This window comes from Hippocampus bargibanti, linkage group LG08 (assembly GCF_051943395.1).
Source record: "Hippocampus bargibanti isolate YZ-2025 linkage group LG08, ASM5194339v1, whole genome shotgun sequence".
Classification (NCBI taxonomy): domain Eukaryota; kingdom Metazoa; phylum Chordata; class Actinopteri; order Syngnathiformes; family Syngnathidae; genus Hippocampus; species Hippocampus bargibanti.
In genome coordinates this window covers 5,612,805-5,638,888 of record NC_142741.1, presented here as the reverse complement: position 1 = coordinate 5,638,888, position 26,084 = coordinate 5,612,805, and the positions used below count along the sequence as shown (strand labels likewise).

At 42.0% G+C, this 26,084-nt stretch overlaps 1 protein-coding gene across 2 annotated transcripts; it reads right to left on the bottom strand.

Annotated features, from left to right (window-relative positions):
- Nucleotides 1-3,962: 3,962 nt before the first annotated feature.
- calcrla (calcitonin receptor like receptor a) lies at nucleotides 3,963-25,169 on the bottom strand. 2 transcript variants are annotated; one of them, XM_089002412.1, is made up of 13 exons: nucleotides 25,034-25,169; nucleotides 16,740-16,839; nucleotides 16,444-16,618; nucleotides 16,247-16,357; nucleotides 15,500-15,612; nucleotides 13,049-13,140; nucleotides 12,817-12,943; nucleotides 10,679-10,832; nucleotides 10,534-10,594; nucleotides 7,908-7,974; nucleotides 5,876-6,094; nucleotides 5,278-5,319; nucleotides 3,963-4,330 (listed from the first exon to the last, which is right to left on the bottom strand). In XM_089002412.1, exons 2-13 carry the CDS (start codon nucleotides 16,812-16,814, stop codon nucleotides 4,109-4,111), a joined length of 1,458 nt encoding a protein of 485 aa, XP_088858538.1. In that variant the 5' UTR covers nucleotides 16,815-16,839; nucleotides 25,034-25,169; the 3' UTR covers nucleotides 3,963-4,108. The 2 variants fall into 2 exon arrangements, with proteins under 2 accessions (XP_088858538.1, XP_088858539.1); XM_089002413.1 differs by lacking the exon at nucleotides 25,034-25,169 and adding an exon at nucleotides 24,811-24,967.
- Between the last annotated feature and the right edge of the window lie 915 nt (nucleotides 25,170-26,084).

Genomic DNA, 26,084 nt, shown 5'->3' with positions numbered 1-26,084 from the left:
TTGTATTTTTTCGCGCTTAAAACGCCTTACTAGACATGGTCTTTTTTTATCAACTTACTAAATGCAATTTTTTGTGCTAAAACAACTTTGTGTGTGTGTGTGGTCCGGGTCTCAGCACACACAGGATTACGAAACATTTGTCATGAAAGCCCCCCTCGCCCCCCGGCAGTGCAACCCCCCCCCCCCACTCGCGGATAGCTGTCTGCAGCTCTCGTGTGACATCGTCCACTTTGACGCATTCACCGTCAGCGCGACTCTCAAATATCTGCACCTGTCCATGTTGTGATCCCCCCTCGGGCTCCCCCGGGAGGCCCCCCCGACCCGAAAAGCTTTGCGTGCCAGACTTTGGTGGCCGGCTTTGCGCAAATCGCCCAGGCGTCTTACAGCATCAAGATCCATTTCAATTTCCCAGAAGAAAATCGATTTGGGGTCTAAATGTTGCGACAGACCCCCCCCACCTCCACCAAAGAAATACAGTGATACCTTGGCTTACGAACTTAATTGGTTCTCAGACAGTTGTATCCCAAAACATAATTTCCCATAGGAAACCATTAAAATGAGAATAATCCGTTCCCAGGTCCCCATAAAACATAATTTTCTACTTTCTGATGGTATTATAACTAAAGAAATAAACCGTATTGGATAATAAAGACATTTTATTTACCTTTGTGATGGTCGTTGATGGTTGGATGGAATGGAGTAGCCGGTTTCCTCAGCATTAAACACTTGATGAGGTACGTAACCTTCTTCTTTCACCATCTTGAGGAATGATCCCTTGTAGGCGCTTTATCCGTGATAATTTTATCTAGTTCCTCATCAATTGTGTTCTGTTTAGCTGGGTTGATCGCTTTTTGCATCAAGTGTACAGATTGCTTGTGCGGGTTGTTTGTGGAGCCTGATTGATGGGATATTTTAACCTTGCAGTCTACACTCTGCCTTTGAACTATCAAAGTTGAAACTCTTTCACTGTCGTCTGCCTGTCTCTTTAATGTTTAACTCCTCCCCGTCACTGCTGCGTTCTTGATCAATCACGTGGCTTTAACCGAAGACTGGGGGCGGGGAGTAGAGGACAAAAACAGTCGGCTGCCATTTTGTTGTTAGAAGAACGGGCCCGTATGCGAACGACACATCACTCATTGAGGCAGCTCCGTGTATGAAAAAAGTTCGTTTGCCAAGGTAAAGTTCGTATGGTAAAAGTAGGTAAAAGTTTCATAAATGTAACGTTCGCAAGTCAAGGGGTTCGTAAAACGAGGTATCACTGTACTCTATAGAGTTTAGACTTGATGCCGTTCGCTATCTTGGCCTTGGAAAAAAAACAATTTTCGCTCGCAGTTGCAGTTTGAAAGATTCATACGATGGGAGCCCTTGACCCTCCCCCCCCAACCCCGTAACCCCCCCCCCCCCTGCCCCTAAATTGTCCGTACTGAATGTACTTGTGGTTTTGGGGCTTGAGAGTTTTGAAAGGCACTTAGAAATTAAATGTATTATTATTATTTTCCACAACTTCTTTCATGGACGTGGGAGAGAAAGCCACACGGACGTTTCTTTTCCCAAAGAACAACAGGAAACATCTTCATTGCCCCCCCACCGTTCCACCCAACCACCCCCCCCCCCCCCCCGTTCCCCCCCCCCCACCCCTTCCCCCATGACTCCTAGGGCCTCTTCCCTCCTAGCCACATTGCTTAAGAGCGAGATAAGGCCCAGAGGAAATTCCACATTGAGACTCGGCGGTGGCGGGAGGCTCCGATGGAGGTGTGTGAACTGATGACCCCCCCAATCCCCCACCCCTGGACACTGGACGGCCCAAGATGTCCCCCGTGAGCCTTATCCAGCTATGTGGACAACGTCAAGCGCTGAACTTTGGTACTGTTGTTGTACCGCCGACAACCATGAGCAGAGTTCGGAGATTGAAAATTTAATGTGAATCACTTTGGTAATTGGGGAAAAGAAAGATACCCCACCCCACCCCCAACAACAACACGGACAAGAAAGGTAACCAGAATTGAGTCTTGGATTTGACCTTTTATTGGGTCTGTGTAAGAAAATGGCGGCACGTGAGATTCTGTCACAATCGACTCAAGCAAAAGCAAGACGATAGCTTCATCGCTAATAGTGCTCGCAACAATAAACAAGTCCTGTGCTGTCCTGTGCTATTTACACTTCAGTGGAATCGTAATTAAAATAAACAACAAAAAACAGACCTTGTATGCAAATGTACATTTTTACCATTTTTTGTCACGTCACAGAATTCGCCGACAGTTACATTCAAACAGCAAAATGGCTTCCCCGCTTCAAGTCCAATACACTAATACAGTAAATCAAGCTCACTGGTGATTAAGCTAGCCAGTGATCAATTAAGCTAGCTAGTGATCGAATGACTTAGCAAGCGTACACGCTGGCTAGCGATCGAGTTAGCTAGCAATCAAGCTTACTAGCAATCGAGCTAGCTAGCCATCGAGCAAGCTAGAGATCGAGCAAGATAGCGATCGAGCTAGCTAATGATCAAGTTAGCTAATGATCAAGTTAGCTAGCAATGGAGCTAGCTAGCGATGAAGCTAGCTAACGATCAAGCTAGCTTGCAATGGAGCTAGCTAGCTAGCAATTGAGCTAATTAGCAATCGAGCTAGCTAGCGATTGAGCTTGCTAGCTCTGTTTTCGAATCAGCTAGTTGGCTAATCCCTTACATCACAGGTACACAAGTAAAGGCCAAGGGACCAAATCTGGCCCGCCACATCATTTTATTCGACCCGCGAAAGCTTGTGAAATTACATGTTCATCTAGCTAGCTAGCTAGCAATTAAGATAGCTCGTGATAAAGTGACCTAGGGAACGATCGAGCTCGATCCAACCAGCTAGCGATCCAGCTAGCTAACGATTCAGCTAAATCTGGCCCAAAGGCAATCTCTGTTTTTACGTGTGACCATTGGTTGACAAGCCTTCAAAGTATCGTAACGAAATCTGTCCACTTGGTATGGGTCCATGTTGACAAAAGTACGGCGTATCCTGTCACCAACGACGAAGCTTATCGACAGCACAAATAAATATGCTAACGCTATTTGTAGCAACAAGAATAAACCCCGGATAAATTAACATGACAATATATATTTATGGTGATGATATCATACAAATCGATTATGACCTGTCAAAACAAAAGAAGAGCTAAATGGCAAATATTGACGCATTTTGGCGTCACCGTTCCGTCCCGATAAGCCGCTAACCGTTTCTCTCGGCAACGTGCGAAACATAAAGAAGGCTCAAAATGGCCGAGTCGCGCCAAAGTCAAGAGAAAGTCGTTCCGACTTTCTCTTGACTTTGGCGGATGGGTCAACGAAGCTGTTTTTTTGGACCGATTCGCACTGGGGAAAAGGAAGCTCCATGAACTGCTTTTTGTCATTTTTGACATGGCAAGATCGCTTAACTTTCCCTTTATCCAACAGCGCCATGTAAAGGAGTCCAAAAACCAGCCAAAGAAATGCTCACAAAATTTGGTCCTATCTCATTAGGGGATTTGTATTTATTTGTATTTTTGATCATTTTTGGGAGTTGCGTGCGATATGCTTCATTTTCCATGCCGTTAAATCTCAAGTTGAGCTCACGTCGCGAAATGTCCGCCGCAGGCAACAAATCTTGTCTCCAACATGGCGTCGCACATCTGTCGAATGCGGGCCCATCTGAGCAATCCCCCCCCCATCTGAGTTTGTCGGAGCCGATAAATTTTGCGTAGCAAAATGGCCGACTTCCTGCACGGGTTCTGGAGTCTTTCGCATGCATCCGGTTAGGATGGACACGCCCAGCTAATTTCACATCGATTGGTGAAACTGATGTCAAGAAGGTCATTTGGGGTTTTTAAAAACTCTCCAAGGACCCCAGATAACACCAGTAGAGTCATTTGTCGGAAGTAGTGGATGAAATTCGCACTTGAGGCGGGCCAAGGTTTGGCACCATCCAGTCCAAAACATTCCCCGCGACCCCTGTGGTGTCAGCCAAGGCTTTTTTGAAATGACAAAACGTAAATGCGTCGGTGAGTGGTGTGTAGTATATGTCAAGGGCCGGGGGGTGTCCCCCCACCATCTTCGGACACGGTCTCGTCCATTTTTGAGACGCGGCGGTCAGGCGAAGGTGTTTTCGGACCTGAGGATGGAGGCGTCGGCGTCGTGGCATCCTTTGCCGTTCATCAGTTCCGATTGGCCGTCGATGCTGTAGCAGCCTTGCACCTCGATGACCGAAGAAGCTGTGTAGGAGGCCGAGCGAAGGGCGTCCGAGTGGTTTCCCACGCTGCTGCTGAACTGCAGGCTGTACTGGTTCCAGTGCCTGCGTAAAACCGCTTGGACCTTGGCAGGACAGAGGCGGGAAGGAATCAGTTGGCTCTACGACGCTCGGTATCGCCGAGATCTGATTAGGATTCAGACTCAACTTAAGTGTATTTCTCTGGAAATAGAAAGCACCTTGGAGTAACACTAAGATCTAGACCAGTGGTTCGTAATCTTGTTGGAGGTAATGAACCCCACCAGTTTCATATGCTCATTCATCAAACCCTTCTTTCAATGACTGTGCCCACTAACTGCGGGGTGGACCTCTGCGGTGGAGGATCCACCGAACCCCTGAGACCGACTCACCGAACCCATAGGGTTTGATTGAACCCAGGTTAAGAACCACTGATCGAGACCGAGTCATGCTGAGTCAAATGCCAAAGAGTGAGTTTTAAAGAGGCGGGTTTTACAAATCGATAGGGAGGGGGCTTGCCGAATGTTGACTGGCAGGTCATTCCACATAGTGGGACCAGACACAGAAAAGTCTCCATCCCCTCTGAGCCTCCGTTTAGTTTTTGGCACATCTAATAATGTCTGGTCAGCAGACCTCAGGCACTGGAAATGTGTGTAGCTCGCTCAGATTTGAGAACAAATAATAGGATCATGAACCCTAAAATGTATAGGGAGCCAGTCAAGGGATGCCAGAGACAGAGATATATGCTCCCTCTTACGAGTACCAGTCAAGAAGCGAGTAGCAGCATGCTGGACCAGCTGTAGACGCTTCATGGAGGATTGACTGACTTCAAAGTCAAGTGCATGACAGGCATCAAGCCGAGATGTAAGAAATGACTGCTTCAAGGTGCTAACGAGCAACCAGTTTCATGACTTTGAAAACGGCAGCTCTTCCGACATTCTATTTAGCTGTTAGCGAAACCGACAGTCGTCCGGCAGAGTGCTAATCGGTAAAAACGAGTCTGATTCTCAATATACAAGATACAACAGATACAAGACAAGAAGTGAACTCTTACTTCTCCGTTGAAAAAGCAGAAGATGGTGGCCACCAGCAGACCCTGGAATGCAAACAAACGGAAAAGGGCCATCAGAGGAGCGCTAGCATAAACACGCAATAACAATCCAAAGTCTCCGGACGCCCTCCGCTCGCCACTTTGTTTGGGCCATTAAGCGTCTTGCAAACAAGGCGCTTCCTGCAACTGCCCCGACCGGCCGTCCTGGAAACGCTCGGGGTGATCAGATAACGAGTGGGGGGGGCCGGAACCCGGAGCCTGTAGCTTGGAGGTGTTTCAACGCTTCTAGGCTGGCGTCATTTCTACCTTCCTTCCTGCCGTCCATGACAGAAACAAAGGATGTGCTCGTACTGGTACTTTTATCCGAAAGTCCGCTGGTAATCCATAGCCAGACTTTCAAAAACAAAGAGGTTCTACGATGTGGGTGCCCAACTCTGGGCCCGTTGGCTTGCTCTGGCCCACAAATGTCATAAGAGCGGGCCCACAAGTGTCAGATCATCTGGCCCCAAAAAAATGTCATAAGATCTGGCCCAAAAATGTCATTTGATTTGGCCCACGAGCGGCAATAAAGACGTTTGAAGACTGGAGTGAGCGCCCCCACCTGGTAGTGCATGAGGATGTGCATGACGTAGTCATAGATCTCGGAGGAGACGCGTCCGTCGGGCTTGTAGGGAAGCAAGACGTACTGGATGCCCAAAAGCGGCACCAGGATGAGGGTGGCTCTTACGGCCTTCATGTACAGGCTGGACTCGGCTTGGTGGGTCACCTTCAGCTTGGTGATGAGAACTCTCACGATGTTCAGCAGAAAGAATAAATTGACCTGAAAGGGGCGGGGTTAAAATAACAGCCGTAAAATCCATAAAACACCCCAGTTTCCATGCGCTCTTGTGATAATAATAATAATCCATTTCATTTCTAAGCGACTTTCAAAACTCTCAAGGCCACTTTACAGTCACAAAATCGTTTTTTCTACGGGTGAACAGGGGCAGCCACATGCGTCACCGGAAGTAACTCAAATAGATTGAACGCTAGCTAGCTAGATAGCTAATAGATAGCCACATAGACAGTTAGCTAACTAGCTAGCTAACAGATAGCTAATAGATAGCCACATAGACAGTTAACTAACTAGCTAGATAGCCATATCACTGATTAATAGCCAGCTACATAGCTAGCTAGCTAGACAGATAGCAAATAGATAGCAAATGGATAAATAGTCAGCTACATAGCTAGCTAGCTAGACATATAGCAAATAGATAGCAAATGGATAAATAGCCATCAACATAGATAGCTAGCCAGATAGCAAATAGATAGCAAATGGATAAATAGCCAGCTACATAGCTAGCTAGCTAGACAGATAGCAAATAGATAGCAAATGGATAAATAGTCAGCTACATAGCTAGCTAGCTAGACATATAGCAAATAGATAGCAAATTGATAAATAGCCATCAACATAGATAGCTAGCCAGATAGCAAATAGATAGCAAATGGATAAATAGCCAGCTACATAGCTAGCTAGCTAGACAGATAGCAAATCGATAGCAAATCAATAAATAGCCAGCTACATAGCTAGCGAGCTAGACAGATAGCAAATGGATAAATAGCCAGCTACATAGCTAGCTAGTTGCAGGGACGTTCTTTCCGGCCTTCTTCTTGCCGGCTCTATGAAAATAAAGTAATATAAAAAAAATATATATATTTAATTAGTTTATTATTGAATTAAACAATTAGTTATTTAACTGAGTAATTAATTATAACCTAATTAATTCATTTTTTTATTGATTACTTGCAATAATGTATTCAATCAAATTAATCCACTAATAAATTGATTATAATTGAATTTATTAATTATTTGGTTAATTATGAATTATTTTAATCACTTGGTTAACTAGTTAGTGAGAGTCTTGAAAGGCGCTTATTAATGAAATATATATATATATGTATATATATATATATATATTATTTATTATTATTATTAGTTAGTCATTATTTAATTAATTATAATTCAATTGCTCAATCGGTTAATTAGTTGGTTTATTAGGAATTCTTGTTAAATTAATGTTAATTGTTTAGTGGGTTAGTAATTATTATAATTAATTAAGTATAATTATATTGATTTATTATTTGGTTAATTATGAATTATTTCAATGACTTTGTTAATTAATTAGTTGGTAATTAATTATTTTATGAATTATTTTATGACTTACTAAACTGAGTGGAATGTATTCTAATAAGATTCAATCTGTGAGGTGGCTGGCTATTTATTGATTTGCTATCTATTTGCTATCTGTCTAGCTAGCTAGCTATGTAGCTGGCTATTTATCCATTTGCTATCTATTTGCTATCTGGCTAGCTATCTATGTTGATGGCTATTTATCCATTTGCTATCTATTTGCTATATGCCTAGCTAGCTAGCTATGTAGCTGACTATTTATCCATTTGCTATCTATTTGCTATCTGTCTAGCTAGCTAGCTATGTAGCTGGCTATTAATCAGCGATATGGCTATCTAGCTAGTTAGTTAACTGTCTATGTGGCGAATAAAGGTATTCTGATTCTGATTCTGATTCTGATCAATATAAACCGACGGAGACAATAAAAGGACAAAAGGCCGAAATGACGAAAGACCGTCCTTACCAGAAGAGCAGCGCAGATGGGGCCGTGGATGATGTACAGGAGGGATGTTTTAGAGCTGATCCAACAGCTAACGTGCGGGAGACAGATAACAAGGGGGAAAAAAGGTGGGGGGGCGGGCGTCATTCACAATTCAGATAGCGCTTCATGTCACAAAGAGGGTATACAGCATGTGCTGAGGAATGAATAGCTCTCTGTGTCTTTGTGTTGTCATGTTATTTGGTATTTTTGATTTTGTGTTTTTGACTTCAAGATGCCGCGAGAGTGGCTGCCTTTCCAACAGCTCCTGTAATTTGTTTTTTCTGCTTCTTTCTTTCCTTTCCTCTTCCTTTCATCACTTTGCTGCTGTGAAATGTGAATGTCTTCACTGTGAGACGAATAAAGGTACATCCAATCCAATGAACCCGTTGAGCAGGGGTGTCAAAGTCATTTTTTGCCGCGGGCCACATTGTAGTTATGGTTTCCTCTCGAGGGCCGTTATGAATTTGGGGAACCCATTAGAATGTTTAAATCCCTTCAAATATTACATATAGAGCACACAGAAAATTAATGAATAACTCGTTTTCAAATCTGAAGTCAAGAATAATGACTTTTATTTTGGTTGACATCCAAAAATATGACATTTTGGCTCAGATTTTAGCAATCATCATGGAATTTAACAAGTTTGACTTGCTTTCGCGGGCCGAAAAAAAATGATGTGGTGGGCCGGATTTGGCCCGCGGGCCTTGACTTTGACACCTGTGCCGTAGAGCGTGTCGGCGGCGGCAAATATCACTTTGTCAGACGCTGAGAAGGAAAAACACTGAAGCAAAAGTGTTTTTTTTCTCTACTAAAATCGCTGTTATAAAAATAGACAAGAGGCCCAAGGCTGAAAAAAGGGGAACAAATGCTTTTCTTATCAAAGGTCACTAGGGATTCCAAAAATAAATAAATAAACAAATAAATAGATAAACATATAAATAAAAAAACAATCAATGAATAAATACATAAATAAACATTCAATGGCCATTTGACACCCTTAAAAAATACATAATTAAATAATATAAACTATCTCAAAATCGTCTCTTTATTTTATCAATGGCCAATTGGGATCCCGAAAAAAAAAAAAACATACAATAAACTAACTGAAAATCGTCTGTTTTTCTTTTCAATGGTGATTTTGGGTGCATGAAAATAAAAAATAAAATAAAATAAATTAGCTAAAATTCATCTGTTTTTCTTTTCAATTACCATTTGGAATTCCTAAAAAATGTCACAAATAAAATAAAATAAAATAACTAAAAATCATCTGTTTGTTTTATCAATGTCCATTTGGGATCCCTAAGTAATAAAAAAATAAACTAAAATAAACTAGCTAAAAATCAATGTTTTTTTCTTTTTAATTACCATTTGGGATCCCTAAAAAATGTAAAAATAAAATAAAATAACATAACTAAAAATTGTCTGTTTATCTTATCAATGGCCATTTGGGATCCCTAAATAATAAAAAATAAACTAAAATAAACTAGCTAAAAATGTTCTGTTTTTCTTTTTAATTACCCTTTGGGGGCACAAAAAAAAGTAAAAATAAAATAAAATAACTAAAAATGGTCTGTTTATCTTATCAATGTCCATTTGGGATCCCTAAATAATAATAAAAAAACTAAAATAAACTAGCTAGAAATTGACTGTTTTTCTTTTTAATTACCATTTGGGATTCCTAAAAAAATGTCACAAATAAAATAAAATAAAATAAAATAAAATAAAATAAAATAAAATAAAATAATTATCTGTTTATCTTATCAATGGCCATTTTGGATCCCTAAATAATTAAAAAATAAACTAGCTAAAATGGAACGTTTTTCTTTTCAATTACCCTTTGGATCCCTAAAAATGTTACAAATAAAATAAAATAAAATAACTAAAAAATCTTCTGTTTATCTTATGAATGGTCATTTGGGATCCCTAAACAATAAAAAATAAACGAGCTAAAAATGGTCTGTTTATCTTTTTAATCACCCTTTGGGATCCCTAAAAAAAGTAAAAATAAAATAAAATAACTAAAAATGGTCTGTTTATCTTATCAATGGCCATTTTGGATCCCTAAATAATAATAAAAAAAAACTAAAATAAACTAGCTAGAAATTGACTGTTTTTCTTTTTAATTACCATTTGGGATTCCTAAAAAAAATGTCACAAATAAAATAAAATAAAATAAAATAATTATCTGTTTATCTTATCAATGGCCATTTTGGATCCCTAAATAATAAAAAAAATAAACTAGCTAAAAATTGACTGTTTTTTTTTCAATTACCCTTTGGGATCCTTAAAAAAATGTAAAAATAAAATAAAATAACATAAATAAAAATCGTCTCTTTATCTTATCAATGGCCATTTGGGATCCCTAAACAATAAAAAATAAACTAGCTAAAAATGGTCTGTTTATCTTTTTAATCACCCTTTGGGATCCCTAAAAAAAGTAAAAATAAAATAAAATAACATAACTAAAAATCATTTGTTTTTCTTTTTAATGACCATTTGGGATCCCTAAAAAATACTAAAAAAATAAATAAATAAGCAAACTCATGGGAAAATGTATTATGGACACATGAGCCACCATCTGCATGAAACAAAAGCCCCTTCCCCTTACTTGTCGTTGTAGTAGTAACTCCTGGCAATGGCATGGATGGAAGTGGGAATAAGAGGGAAACCTGCAAAAAAAAAACGAAAAAACACATTCAGAGTGGGTTGCAACGGCTGCGAAGAGGTAAAAAGCGTTTAAAAAGGTGACATACCCCACCCCAGCAGATAATACCACATGAGGTGCTGCTTCTCGGCAAACACGGCCACCACGATTAGCGTGTGCAGATAAATGCCCTCGCACAGCATCCAGAAGTAGTTGCAACCAAACAGGTAGAGATGAATAAACAGTGACACTTTGCAGCTTGTCTGACGTCCAGAAAAAGGAAAAAAAATGTCAAACTTACTATCTATGTGACGCTTTTGCGCAAAACAATCCCATACAATACAATACATCAGAATCAGAAAGTCTTTAATAGTCCCTCAATGGGGAAGTTTGCAATCTATAGCAGCAAAATTGAAAGTGGGGAAGGTGAAAAGATAAAAACTAAATATTCTATGCATAATAGAAATAAAATAATAAAATAAATACAGTGATACTGCTTACGAACTTAATTGGTTCCCAGACAAGAGTGTGTAAGGTAAAAAGTGTGTATCCCAAAAATTAATTTCCCATAGGAAACTATTAAAATGAGAATAAACCGTTCCCAGGTCCCCATAAAACATAATTTTCTACTTTCTAATATAATAAGCCTTAAAACTACACAAAATATACCTTATTTTATGTATAATAAATGTGCTATGGTATTATTAAAGAAATTGATGGAATGGAGTAGCCGGTTTCATCAGCATTAAACACTTGATGAGGAACGTAGCCTTCCTCTTTCACCATCTTGAGGAATGATCCCTTGTAGATTCTTTCGTTGCGATAATTTTATCTAGTTCCTCATCAATTGTGTTCTGTTTAGCTGGGTTGATAGCTTTTTGCATCAAGTGTACAGATGGCTTGTGCGGGTTGTTTGTGGAGCTTGATTGCTGGGATATTTTAACCTTGCAGTCTACACTCGACCTTTGAACTATCAAAATTAAAACTCTCTCACTGTCGTCTGCCTGTTTCTTTAATGTTTAACCCCCCCCCCTACACCCACACACCCACACTGCTGCGTTCCTGACCAATCACGTGGCTTCAACCGAAGACTGGGGGCGGGGAATAGAGGACAAAAACAGTCAGCTGCCATTTTGTTGTTAGAACCTGCTCGTTCGCGAACAACACATCACTCATTGAGGCAGCTCCATGTACATAAAAAGTTTGTATGCCAAGGTAAAGTTCGTATGCCAAGGTAAAATTTTCATAAATGTAACGTTCGTAAACCGAAATGTTCGTAAGCCAAAGGGTTTGTAAACCGAGGTATCACTGTAAATAAAATAGGAGACTGAAAAGGGATTTAAAAAGGCTTAGAAGCTGCTGTAGAGGCAGCCGCACAGGGGGCGCCATGACGGGGAGGGGGGAGTGATACATTGATTCATACGGTGGTACCTTATATTACGAACACTTTAACTCACGAACCTTTCATCTTACGAACATTAAATTCGCGAGCATATAATCTTGGCATATGAAATAGTTTCCAGCAGACGAACCAAACAACATGGAGCGCCACGGTGGTTGGCGGACTAGTTTTTGTCACCCCCTTTCTTTGAGTGCGGATGTGGTTTGTTATCGAGTGGCGTACGTTTGGTATTATGGGACAGAAAAAGACCCCACCACAGGCTACTGTTCAGCCGAAGAAAAACCTACTGATTTGGATTAATGAAAAGTGAGTGAGGGTATTATCGCAGAAAAAGCACAGCAACTTCACTCGGATATCATCAAGAGGCAACCTGGAAGTTTGTCATGCATTGACAACGATCATCACAAAGGTCAATAAAACGACTTTATTATACAGTACAGTTTATTTCTTTCATTACAATACAATAGCACATTTATTATACATAAAATAAGGTATATTTTGTGTAGTTTTAACACTTATTTCGTAGAAAATTATGTTTTAAGGGGACCTGGGAATTGATTATTCTCATTTTAATGGTTTCTTATGGGAAAGTAATGTTTGGAAGACAAACTTTTCACCTTACACACACTTTCTGGGAACCAATTAAGTTTGTAAGCTGAGGTATCACTGTACATAGGATGTCGGGCAGAAATATCACATGAAAAAGTCACCCCCCAATCCCCCCCCAAAAATGGTGTTTTCATTCGCATCAGCATTGCGCAATCGGCCATTTTGAAATATGGAGCCTACGAGATCGCAGCTGTGGGGCAAAATACTGTTTGAAGACAACGGTGAGTTGGACTGACCGGATTGCTCTGCACCAGTTCCTGGTTGTTGGCCACGGCCGTCAACCAAATGATGGTGATGACGGAGTTAAGGACGAAAGAGAAGAAGAGGTTTTTGTGGAGGGTGATCCTCTGGCAGCTTAAACTCCTGCGGGGAGGGGGGGGGGGGAAGCACCCCGAAAAAAAAAAAAAAAAAAAAAATACATTAGAAGAATTGGTTTTCATGAGACGTTCAGAAGCAACCACGACGCACTTGAAGTGGAAAAAGATTCCGAGGGAGACAAAGAGGGACGTCAGGGAGAGGCCGTGTCCGATGAGAGCCAAGTAGAAAAGATTCATCGCCGTCTAAGGGGGAACAAGGGACACAAAAAAATGTTACACTCACCGTATTTCGGTGAAATTGAACCAACCAAAGCAAAAAAAAAATCAATCAATCAAATAATTTTGGAATCAACCAACCAATAAAAGTCAAAAAAACAACCAACCAACGCCAAAAACCAACCAACCAATCAAATAATTTTGGTATCAATCAACCAACCAACCAACAAACCAAGGCCAAAAAAACAACCAACCAACCAAACAAATCATTTTGGAATCACCCAACCAACCAACCAATCAATCAAATCATTTTGGAATCAACCAAGCAACACACCAACATATCAATCAAATCATTTTGGAATCAACCAAGCGACCAACCAAAGCCAAAAAACAACCAACCAACCAATCAATCAAATAATTTTGGAACCAACCAACCAATAAAATAATTTTGAAATCAACCAACCAACCAATCAACCAACCAACCAATCAATGAAATCATTTTGGAATCAACCAAGCAACCAACCAAAGCCAAAAAAACCAACCAACCAACCAACCAAATAATTTTGGAATGAACCAATCAACCAACCAAAGCCAAAAACCCAACCAAACAATCAATGAAATCGTTTTGGAATTAACCAACCAAAGAAAAAAAATCAATCAATCAATCAATCAATCAATCAATCAATCAATCAATCAATCAATCAATCAATCAATCAATCAATCAATCAATCAATCAATCAATCAAATAATTTTGGAACCAACCAACCAAAGTCAAAAAAAACAACCAACCAACGCCAAAAACCAACCAACCAACTAACCAATCAAATAATTTTAGTATCAATCAACCAACCAACCAACAAACCAAGGCCAAAAAAAACAACCAACCAACCAATCAAATCATTTTGGAATCAACCAACCAACCAACCAACCAATCAAATAATTTTGGAATCAACCAACCAACCAACCAACCAATCAATCAAATCATTTTGGAATCAACCAACCAACCAATCAAATAATTTTGGAATCAACCAACCAACCAATCAATGAAATCATTTTGGAATCAACCAACCAACCAACCAACCAACCAATGCCAAAAAAACAACCAACAAACCAACCAACCAAATCATTTTGGAATAAACCAATCAACCAACCAAAGCCAAAAAAAACAACCAACCAGAGCCAAAAACCCAACCAAACAATCAATCAATCAATCAATCAATCAAATCATTTTGGAATCAACCAACCAACCAACCAACCAACCAACCAATCAATCAAATCATTTTGGAATCAACCAACCAACCAACCAACCAACCAACCAATCAAATAATTTTGGAATCAACCAACCAACCAATCAATGAAATCATTTTGGAATCAACCAACCAACCAACCAAAGCCAAAAAAAACAACCAACCAACCAACCAACCAAATCATTTTGGAATAAACCAATCAACCAACCAAAGCAAAAAAAACAACCAACCAGAGCCAAAAACCCAACCAAACAATCAATCAATCAATCAAATCATTTTGGAATCAACCAACCAACCAACCAACCAACCAATCAAATAATTTTGGAATCAACCAACCAACCAATCAATGAAATCATTTTGGAATCAACCAACCAACCAACCAACCAAAGCCAAAAAACCAACCAACCAACCAACCAAATCATTTTGGAATAAACCAATCAACCAACCAAAGCAAAAAAAAAAAAAAAAACTACCAACCAGAGCCAAAAACCCAACCAAACAATCAATCAATCAATCAAATCATTTTGGAATCAACCAACCAACCAACCAACCAACCAACCAACCAACCAATCAAATAATTTTGGAATCAACCAACCAACCAATCAATGAAATCATTTTGGAATCAACCAACCAACCAACCAACCAAAGCCAAAAAACCAACCAACCAACCAAATCATTTTGGAATAAACCAATCAACCAACCAAAGCAAAAAAAAAAAAAAAACTACCAACCAGAGCCAAAAACCCAACCAAACAATCAATCAAATCGTTTTGGAATTAACCAACCAAAGAAAAAAAAAATCAATCAATCAATCAATCAACCGGTTAATCAATCAATCAGTCAATCAGTCGGTCAATCAATTAAACCATTTTGGAATAAACAAACAAACCAACCAAAGCCAAAAAAAACGATCAATCAATCAAACCATTTTGGAATCAACCAACAAACCAAACAAAGCCAAAAAACAACAGATCAATCAATCAAATCATTTTGGAATCAACCAACCAACCAAAGCCAAAAATCAATCAATCAATCAACCATGACCACTCGTTGAAAATATTTAAATCAGTGACCCTGGACCTAGAAGATTGTGGACCATAGCACTAGACCCCCGTTCCCCATCGACCGGACTTCCTTACCACTCTGCCTTCGCTGGTGTGTTCATTGCAACGCGTGTAATTGGTCCAGGTGCGATTGCTCTCCGGGTGCAGGAACCACTGGCCGCTGTCGGTGCAAATCTTGGTCACCATCTCTGCACACAGGAACAGGAAAATATTGACATCCGTCCATCGGTTCGTCGGTCCATCCATCCCCCCTTCGGTGATAGAGATTAGACAGAATAAGAAGTTATCATATTTAAAAGTTCCATGCTGTTATATGCTTAGTCAACATGTGTGACTTGAATACACAATTGAAGCACAGACAGCCTGGGGTCAATCTGAGGTCAACAGACACAGCAAGTTAAACTGTCATCTTCATCTAGGAGATCTGGACAGAATTTAGGACTTGGGAAACTCCTTTATCACCGAAGCAATTTCCGACTTGAAACTCCTTCACAGGAAGAGCCATTTTCAGCCATCATTAGCCAGGTAACCAATTTATCAGTTCATGGAAGAGACAATGTTTTATTGCTTACAGCTGTCCGCGTTTAGAACGCCCAGGGGCGTGGTATTCTAATCAAGAAAACTATGTTTTACTAATGTATGACTTTAATTTGCATATACTCTCAATAAATAGCTTGACAGAGTGCTGCAGAATTGAGGCGTCTGTCATGAATGACTGCGTCTCCTGCCGGCAGTAAATACAATCTTTCTGGGTTCGAGTCTTTGTCCACAGTGTCCGATCGAACATCTCTGACACTCGGTCTCCATGAGAAAATGACGAACCGGAAGGATCGAAATCCTGGAAGTAGTCCGGGCAGTGTTGCTCCGAAGTAACGCCGGCCTTGGTGTCATCCCAACACAACCATCCGTCCCAGGTACGGTTACAGGTGGGCTCTGAAAATCCAAAAGACCAAGTAAGACCACAAAAACCAAGTCCAGGTTGGGCTTCCTGCGCACCCGGTCTCGGAAAACTGGGCAACCTTGTTGTTGGGACGGGTCGTCCTTCATGATCTTTTGGTAGCACTCAAACTGCGCAGTGACGATCTTGTTCCTGGTGTGGCCTATGTCGTGGTACACGTTGGTGGGATGCTGCTGTTCCTCGTCTTGCTGCTGCGGTTGACTTTCGTTGACCTCCAGACTTGCCGTCACGTGGACCTGCGAGGAGACAGAAGTGCCGAATTGAAACTCTGGATCTGGCGCCGTACCTGGTCCAGAGTTCCAATCTGCTTTCGTTGAGCAAATTAGCATAGGCATGGTTTTCGGCGGGCAGCCTTACCGTGACGAGGGCGCACATGAGCATCAGGGCCACGAGTCCCTTGTTCCCCACGCTGGCCTCCTTCCTGTCGGCCATGTTTGATGGTTCAACAACCGCCGGGCTGGAAAGAGAAGATTGGAATGAAGGCAAATATTGTTGAATGTGTCCAAACTACGGCCTGCGAGCCATTTGTGGACTGTCCTTTGGGTTTCAGCGGTCCTCACCAGATAAATACCATCCATTTTCCATCCATACATTTTTCAGACCCCTTAACTCATTCGCTGCCATTCACAAACTTGTTCCGGTTTTCATGCGTGGATGCCGAGAAAGCATTGGTCAGATCTCTGTCCATGTTTTTTTCTTGTCCACACGGGGGCAGCATTTCTCTTTTTGTCCATGTTAGCGCTTTGTTACAGCTTCAGCTGTTGTTAAAGCATTACATAAACCAATATGTATGTATTGTATTTTGTGCAGTTGCCCCCCTTTCAAGCTCAGTTAACTCCAGCGATTGCCTGACACTGTTCAGAGTTTCGAGCAGTGACGATACCGGACAGTGTCTAAGCAAGACTTGCCAAATATTGGACTTGTGAACCCTTCCCAGAAGAAAAGTGCCATTTGTGCAAACTGCAGCAGATCATCCAACGCGATCGGTGGACGATCGATGGGCGATCGGAGGACCATCGATGGGCGATCGTTGGACCATTGATGGGCAATCAGTGGACCATCGATGGGCAATCGGTGGGCGATGGATGGGCGATCGGTGGATCATTGATGTGCAATCGGTGGGCGATGGATGGGCGATCGGTGGATCATTGATGGGCGATCGGCCAACCATCGATGGGTGATCGGTGGACCATCGATGGGCGATTGGTGGGCCATCGACAGGTGATCGGCGGGCGATCCATAGGCGATCGACGAGTGATCGACGGGTGATCAACAGGCGATCCACGGACGATCGACGGACGATCGACGGACGATCAAAAGATTGTTCATCAACCTGGTTTCCACAATGAAGGCAGCCCACCCCAACGAACGTAATTCACTTGGGTCAAGTAAACGTCCATCAAAACCTGGCTCGAGAGACGAGATGAGCGCCAAGAACCACAAACAGAACGGAGGGATTGAATCCAAATAATAGTTGAGTGTCCTTGATTCCAAACAAAGGCCAATCCCACGCACCAGAACTGCACTCGTACTGGAAAATTGATCTTTTGGGGGGTCAAGTTAAGCCAAACACAAAGCGCCGCTAACGGTGGGCGTTGTTTAACGCACAAGTGCCTCGTCGTGATGGAGGGGCTGACGTCAGCGGAAGGCGACGGAGGCCACGTTGTCAAACGTCCTTCGGTTGCAGGAATTCCGTTAACGTGTTTTGTGGGCGGTTCCAAATTTGACATTTTGGTTGGGACGCTAGCAAGAATCACGGCATTTGACATGCCCATAGGCATTGACTTTGACACCTGTGATGTAGCTGACGAGAAAGAGAACTAGCAAGCTCCATTGCTAGCAAGCTCAATGAAAATCGAGCTAGCCAGTGATCGAGCTAAATAGCGATCTAGCTAGCTATCAATCGAGCTAACCAGCAATTGAGCTATCGAGCTATCTAGCGATCGAGATAGCTCACAATCGAGCTAGCTAGCGATCGAGCTTGCGAGCAATCGAGCTAGCTTTTCTGACATGAGGGGAAGGGTCAACAAGTAAACAAGCGCAAATGGCAGCCGCCGCGCCGGAAAAGCCGAGAGGAAAGATCGGCTTGGAAAGGAGCCTCCTCCCTGCGAGCGTTTCCGTGCCAAATATAGCCAGTGGACAACGTCACCCCTCCCGGGATCAGCATGTGATTGTCCTTCTCGTACGCCCGAAGCAAGCGACCATAAAAGACATTGCGACGTCCGAACGGTTTTGGGAAAACAAAAAGAATTCCCACGCAGACGCGAGAGTGACGTCGTACTTCCGTCTTACGCATCGGGGGTACTTCTTTTATGGGGGCTTAAGAGGTCTGAGGTTTTATCATAGCCAAGGGATCCTGTTCCAGGGGCCTCCCGCCTGCGCAAAATGGACACAAATGGGATCAAAATAAACATGGCCCCATCGTGCACCGCACCTGCAAAGCCATTCCAGTACAAAATGGTTTCAAGTGGTTTTTAAAGCGTGATCAATTTTGGGAAGCCATTAGAATGTTTCATCACCTCAACATATGATGAAACTGCGCACACAACAAATTGATGAATAACTACTTTCCATATCTGAACTCAAGAATAGCGACTGCTATTGTGGTTTACATACGACAATTTGACATTTTGGTTCGGAATTTAGCAAGCATCATGGCACCTAACATGCTTGATATGCTTTTGCAGGCCGAATAAAATGATGTGGCGGGCCAGATTTGGCCCCCGGGCCTTTACTTGGACATCTGTGGTGTAAGGGATTAGCAGCTTGCTGAACAGAAAGAGAGCTAGCTAGCTCGATTGCTAGATAGCTAGATCACTAGCTAGCTCGATCGGTAGCTAGCTCGATGTTACGCGTGCTAGCTCGATGGTTCGCTTGCTAGCTCGCTCGATGGCTTGCTAGCTAGGTCAATGGCTAGCTAGATTGATGGCTAGTTAGCTTGATTGCTCACTAGCTCGATGGGTTGTTAGCTAGCTCGATGGTTCGCTAGCTAGTGCAATTTCTAGCCAGCTCGATGGCTCTTTAACTAGCTCGATGGTTCGTTAGCTAGCTCCATTGCTAGCTAGCTAGCTAGGTCGATGGCTAGTTAGCTCGAGTGCTTGCTAGCTACCTTGATGGCTCGCTAGCTAGATAGCTTGATGGCGAGCTAGCTATCTCGATGGCTAGCTAGCTAGCTCGATGGCTAGCTAGCTAGCTCGATGGCTAGCTAGCCAGATAGCTCGATGGTTAGCTACCTAGCTCGATGGTTAGCTAGCTAGCTAGCGCAATGGCTATCTAGCTACATCAATGGCTAGCTAGCTAGCTCACTAGGTCAAGGGCTAGCTAGCTAGGTTGATGGCTAGCTAGCTGATAAATGAGCATGCAATTTCACAAGTTTCATTTGCTTTTACGGGCTGAATAAAATGATGTGACAGACCAGATTTGCCCCCACACCCCTTGACTTTGACACCTGTGCTGTAGGGTCAAAATAACACTCTAAACATCTTATCAAGTGTCACTCCTACAAAAAGCCTAAACTAAACAAAACAAACTGAGTAAATAAGTATGGAAATAAAGTTAATAAAAATGAAAAGAGGGGTGGGGAGGGGACGAGTCAGCTTGTACCTACAGTGGTCCGAACAATCTGCATCCCTGCAAGTTGTTAGCACTTAGCATTGTGCGACCGTGGCTTTCGATGCAGATCTTTGATGCAGGCTCCCCTCCCTGCCCCCCCTCCCTGTTTGAGACCCTCCCATTCCACATGGACCTTTTCCACATTCTTATGGAATGTAGTCCAAAAAGAGGGACGCCCCACTTCATATCCGCAGACCCCCCGCCCCTTTTCGACTTCATTATCGGCCGTTTGTCTTCGTGCTCCGAAAATTTCCTGGAAGCCAAAACAACCATCATCATCATCATCGTCATCACCTCCTCCCTTCCCCACGGAATGTTAAATCATCAAAAAGAAAAAGATCTGTTTCCCTAATAACTGAAAACCTAGGTATTTTTTGGGAATATCTAGTTGGTTATTATTTGGGAACTCCTCACTTCATCACAATAATAATAATAATAATAATAATAATAATAATAATAATAATAATAATATTTTTCATTTCTAAGCGCCTTTCAAAAATCTCAAGGTCACTTTACAATCACAGGATAAGTTTTTCTGTGGGTGAGCAGCGGCAGCCACATGCACCAGAGTTCACTCAACCTGGAAGTAACTCAAATAGATAGAAAGCTAGCCAGCTAATAGATAGCATATGATACTACTACTACTAATAATAATAATAATTCATTGTATTTATAAGCGCCTTTCAAAACTCTCAAGAACATAGCTAATAGATAGTTAGCTAGCCAGTTAGATAGCTATATCGCTAATAGATAGCTAGATAGCAAATAGATAGCTAGCTAGGTAGCCAGCTCAATTTGTCTTTCAGATCGTCAAAAGTGGACATACCCTTCCGCCTTTGCTCAATGCACTGTAAGCATATGCTAGCCAACGTAGCATAGCACAGATTTTTCATGTACGTCGTAAATATGCAAATTTCCCCATTGTGGGACTATTATTTTATGATTTTATATTAGTTTATTTTTATTTATTTATTTATTTATTTATTAGGGGGGGTCATAACTCCCACCACCTGCTGTGGAGCACAATGGGAGTGATGGTCATCGAAGTTCGGGATTGACGCTACCGGTTGGGTAGGGTGCTTGCGAAACGTGCACATTTCACCATGACGTCCCTGATCCACTGGTGAAAAGGACGCTTTGATTCTCTCCTCTTTCATCTAGAACTGCTTCATGTCACAAAGAGAGTGCAGCCAGTGCTGAAGAATGTGTCTTTGTGTTGTCATATATTTGTTATTTAGTTTTTTTTTTAATTTCAAGATGGCGCCTTTACAGCAGCTCCTGAATTTTGTTTTTCTACTTCTTTCTTTCCTTTCCTCTTCCTTTCATTACTTTGCTGCTGTGAAATGTCAATTTTATCCACTCTGAGACAAATAAAGGTACATCCAATCCACCCATCATATTATTGTTATTATTATTATTATTATTATTATTATTATTATTATTATTATTATTATCTAGAACTGCTTCATGTCACAAAGAGGGTACAGCGAGTGCTGAAGACTGAATGACTCCGTGTCTTTGTGCTATCATATTTGGGCAGATTTAGTTTTTTTGTTTTTTTGACTTCAAGATGGCGCCGCAAGAGTGGTGGTCTTTCCAATAGCTCCTGTATTTTGTTTTTCTATTTCTTTCTTTCCTTTCCTCTTCCTTTCATGACTTTGCTGCTGTGTTACTTCCAGGCTTCTCACCCACACCAAAAAAAGCCTGTGACTGTAAAGTGTCCTTGAGAGTCTTATAAGGTGCTTAGAAATTAAATTATTACTATTATCCTATGCAGCGAGCTAACTAGCTAGCTTTGACGCTAAATGGACGTTTTTCTGCTTTTTTTTTTTAAATTGAATACCGATTAAATACCATTCTTCTATGCAACGAAGTTTTAATATACTCCCTCTCTTGTTTTTTTGTATTGTGATAATATGTACATTTATTGTAAACACAGTCAGATATGACCATTTTATATTTTGCGTTCAGGTTGAGTGAATGCTGGCGCGTGTGACTGCCGCTGCTCACCCACAGAAAAAAATAACCTGTGACTGTAAAGTGATCTTGAGAGTTTTGAAAGGGGCTTAGAAATGAAATGTATTATTATTATTATTATTATTATTATTATTATTATTATTATTATTATAAACGTCGCTCAGTAAGGCGCATGCTAATATGCTAAATCATTTTATGGGGACAAGGGAAAGAAATAAAAAAAGGTCACAATTTCACTCCAGCCACCCGGTGCGATGGAATCCGTCCCAATATAGATGAAGGGGGGGGGGGGGGGCAAGTGTGTGTGTGTGTGTGTGGGGGGGAGGGGGGTCTGTTCAGTCACACATGAGCTTGTCGTACAAAGTCAACGCCACCAAGCAACACAGCAAAGTTTCCCTTCACAGGACAGATGCATTGGGGAGAAGGAGGGGGGTGATGGTGGGGGGGAGGGGGCTCCATATTTTTCTGTGTGCTCCCTCTGCCAGGTGACCCCTCCCACACTGTAAATCAGGAAACCCGTGTCAGGCCAGCTGCTTTGTTTAGCTCTCACAAACACGGAACACTCTGAGAGAGTTCACGGCCCCCTTTCCACTGTGCGTACAAAGACCCCCACCATTCACCCCCCGGACCCTGTTTGGCCGCTAAGCACCTAGTGCGCCCAAATTAACCGGCGTAGGAAAACACGGCCCCTCATTGCGGAAAATATTGACCTCAAAAAGTTAGAGAAATGGAATCTCTCGCTCCAGAGAGTCAGGCTAGTATGCTCCCTCTGCCGGGTAGCAGTTAGGAGGACAGCAGCAGTATTTTGGACCAATTGGAGACCTTTTGTGGAGGATTGTCTGACTCCAGAGTCAAGTGCGTCACAATAATCTCTCACCAGAGAGTCAGGTGTGTATGCTCCCTCTTACGGGTAGCAGTTAGGAGGCTAGCGGCAGTATTTTGGACTAACTGGAGACCCTCCGTGGAGGCTTGTCTGACTCCAAAGTCAAGTGTGTCACAATAATATCTCCCCAGAGACTCAGGTTTGTATGCTCCCTCTTACGGGTAGCAGTTAAGAAGGCTAGCAGCAGTATTTTGGACCAACTGGAGACCCTCCGTGGATGATTGTCTGACTCCAAAGTGCGTCACAATAATCCAAATGTTGGTCGCAGTTGGTTATATTTTCGAAAAGTAGATCGCTAGCTAGCCACAGAGCTAGCTAAAGCGATAGATCGCTAGCTAGCAAGTGGCTATGCAAGAAATTTCCTTTAAGTTCAAGAAATTTGGCGCCATCTTGGTCTTGATTTCCTCGAGACAGTATTTTTTTGTTTTTTTTATTCTCAGCAGGAAATCGATCTGACAATGATCCGCATCGCAACAGGACGAAATACCGAGCACAGATACAGCAGAGGCCCCCACAACCGTCATCAGGCAAGCTTTGCGTGGGCTTTCGCACGTGCGTTCCGGGCCGCCAAGTCGCAAACGTGCAGCTTATGTAACGGCGCAGCCAAGTGAGCAAAGCGTGACCGGCGTCTGACATCAAAGCTCGCCGAGAGCTCGTCACTCTCTGCCTTTGGGTTTCAAACGCTTGTTACTGCAGTCACATTGCGAGTGTCGCTCGATGTTCCGGGGACGCTATTCGGGCTGCATTTGCGCTCTTGTTTTCGTCAGTAATGACATCCTTTTCTCAGTGCCACTTAGCAGTTGTTTTTTTTTGACGACGATACTAGTGCAGCGTGTTCTACCGGAAACAAATTCCTTATGTGTTCTACATACTTGGCAATAAAGATGATTCTGATTCTGATTCTGATTCTGATGATGTCATTTTTAACCCGAAGGTAAACCACGCTAATGTAAAGTCTTGATCATAATTTTTAAAAATATATCTGTTTTCAGATTTTCATGGAATATTTTCATTGTTTGCAACATAAAGTACAAAAAACATGTACTAACAAAAACTAAAATCGACAAATGCCAATACAGATATGGCACAATCTGCTAAAGAAAATAGCTCGCTAGATAGAAAGATAGAAAGATAGATAGATAGAAAGATAGATAGATAGATAGATAGATAGATAGATAGATAGATAGATAGATAGATAGATAGATAGATAGATAGATAGATAGATAGATAGATAGATAGATAGATAGATAGATATAGGTGACTTGAAATTTACTTGGTCCTCATCGGCTAGCCAGCTAGCTAGCTTGCAAAATAGAGAGATAGAAAAAGATAGATAGATAGATAGATAGATAGATAGATAGATAGATAGATAGATAGATAGATAGATAGATAGATAGATAGATAGATAGATAGATAGATAGATAGATAGTGATTGGTCATATATATATATATATTTTTTTGGATGTCAACCACAATGTCAACCACAATAAAAGTCATTATTCTTGACTTCAGATTTGAAAACGAGTTATTCATTGATTTGTTGTGTGCTCTATATGTAATATTTGAAGGGATTTAAACATTCTAATGGGTTCCCCAAATTCATAACGGCCCTCGAGAGGAAACCATAACTACAATGTGGCCCGCGGCAAAAAATGACTTTGACACCCCTGCTCTAATGGCTCCCCCAAATTCATAACGGCCACGTGAGAGGAAAACTGGAACTATAAATTGACTTCACTCGGTCGTACTTTTTACTCGAGTAACAGCGGAGGTACTCAAAACAAGCCAACATGATGTCAGACAATAGATCAATAGATGCTCTCCATCCCAATTTCACCACTTTCATCTTCCGGTAAGACCCCAAATCCGAGCAAAAGAACCCACTGAGAGGCAAGCAAGCGCCGTACGGTGAGGCCATTCCTGGGCCAACCACCCAATGCGCATGTCACGACTCACCATCACGAAAAAAAGACGAAATGCCTGGCTCAAGGGAAGCCTGCCTGTCATGAGCGTTGGCGTGCTGTTTGTTGATGGCTCAAAAGCGGGCGGTGGCGTCCACGCACCGACACGCACGGCGAAGCAAACGGCAACCCCGCGCGCGCATTCATTCCACTCGGCATCACAGGAGACGTCGCTGCATAACATCGCGTGCGCGCGCACGCCGCCGCGTTGGACTTACCGGGGGAACGTTCCGTCCAAAGTGGGGAATCGAAGGGGGGTAAAACCGCGTTTTGAGTGCCAAGAGAGAAAATGCGGCACCGTGCCCGCGCTGACCACCGTAAAAGTGGAAGAAAACTGACTGGCCCAGTCGCCGCCGCCGCTGTCAGGTTGGCGTCGGGACTCGGCCCACCGCTTCCTGTGACGTCACGCGCGCGAGGCGTACTCCCGGCGTGAACGCGCGCCGCTGCGACGGTTGTGCTCATTCATAAATAATGCGCGCAAGCCTTTTTTTTCTGTGAAGGAAAATTGTGGAGTATATTTTCGAAAGACAGATCCAGATAGATTGCTAGCTAGCCACAGAGGTAGCTAAAGCAATGGAGCGGAAGCTAGCAAGACCGAGATAATAAATAGATATTTAAATGACGTGCTGTCGATGTTCATTTACATTTTTGTGGCTCCTTAGCTTTCCGACAAATCAATTTATTTTTATACTTTGCCAACAGTTGGTTATATTTTCAAAAGAGTGGGCGAGATAGAAATAGATTGCTAGCTAGCCACATATGTATCTAAAGCAATACATCGCAAGCTAGCAAGACAGAGATAATAAACAGATCATGCAATGAAGTGCTGTCTATGTTCATTTACATCTTTTTGTGCTCCTCGGCGTGATTACAAACTGATATCTTTATTTTTTTTGCCAACAGTTGGTTATATTCTCGAAAGAGAGGGCGAGATACAAATAGGGCTGGCTATCTGGCTAGCTAGCTCGTTATTTGGCTATTTAGCTGGCTGGCTGGATAGAGAGCTGGTTATTTATTAGCTATCTACTAGCTAACTAGCATGCTTTACATATATTTGAGTTACTTTTAAGGTTGAGTCAACGCCGGCGCGTGTGACTGCCGCTACTCACCCACAGAAAAACTCATCCTGTGACTGTAAAGTGAATTTGAGAGTTTTGAAAGGCTCTTAGAAATCAAATTTACAGTGTATTATTATTATTAGCTAGCGAGCTGGCTATCTAGCTATTTATTAGCTATCTAGCTAGCTAGCCATCTAACTTATGCTACCTT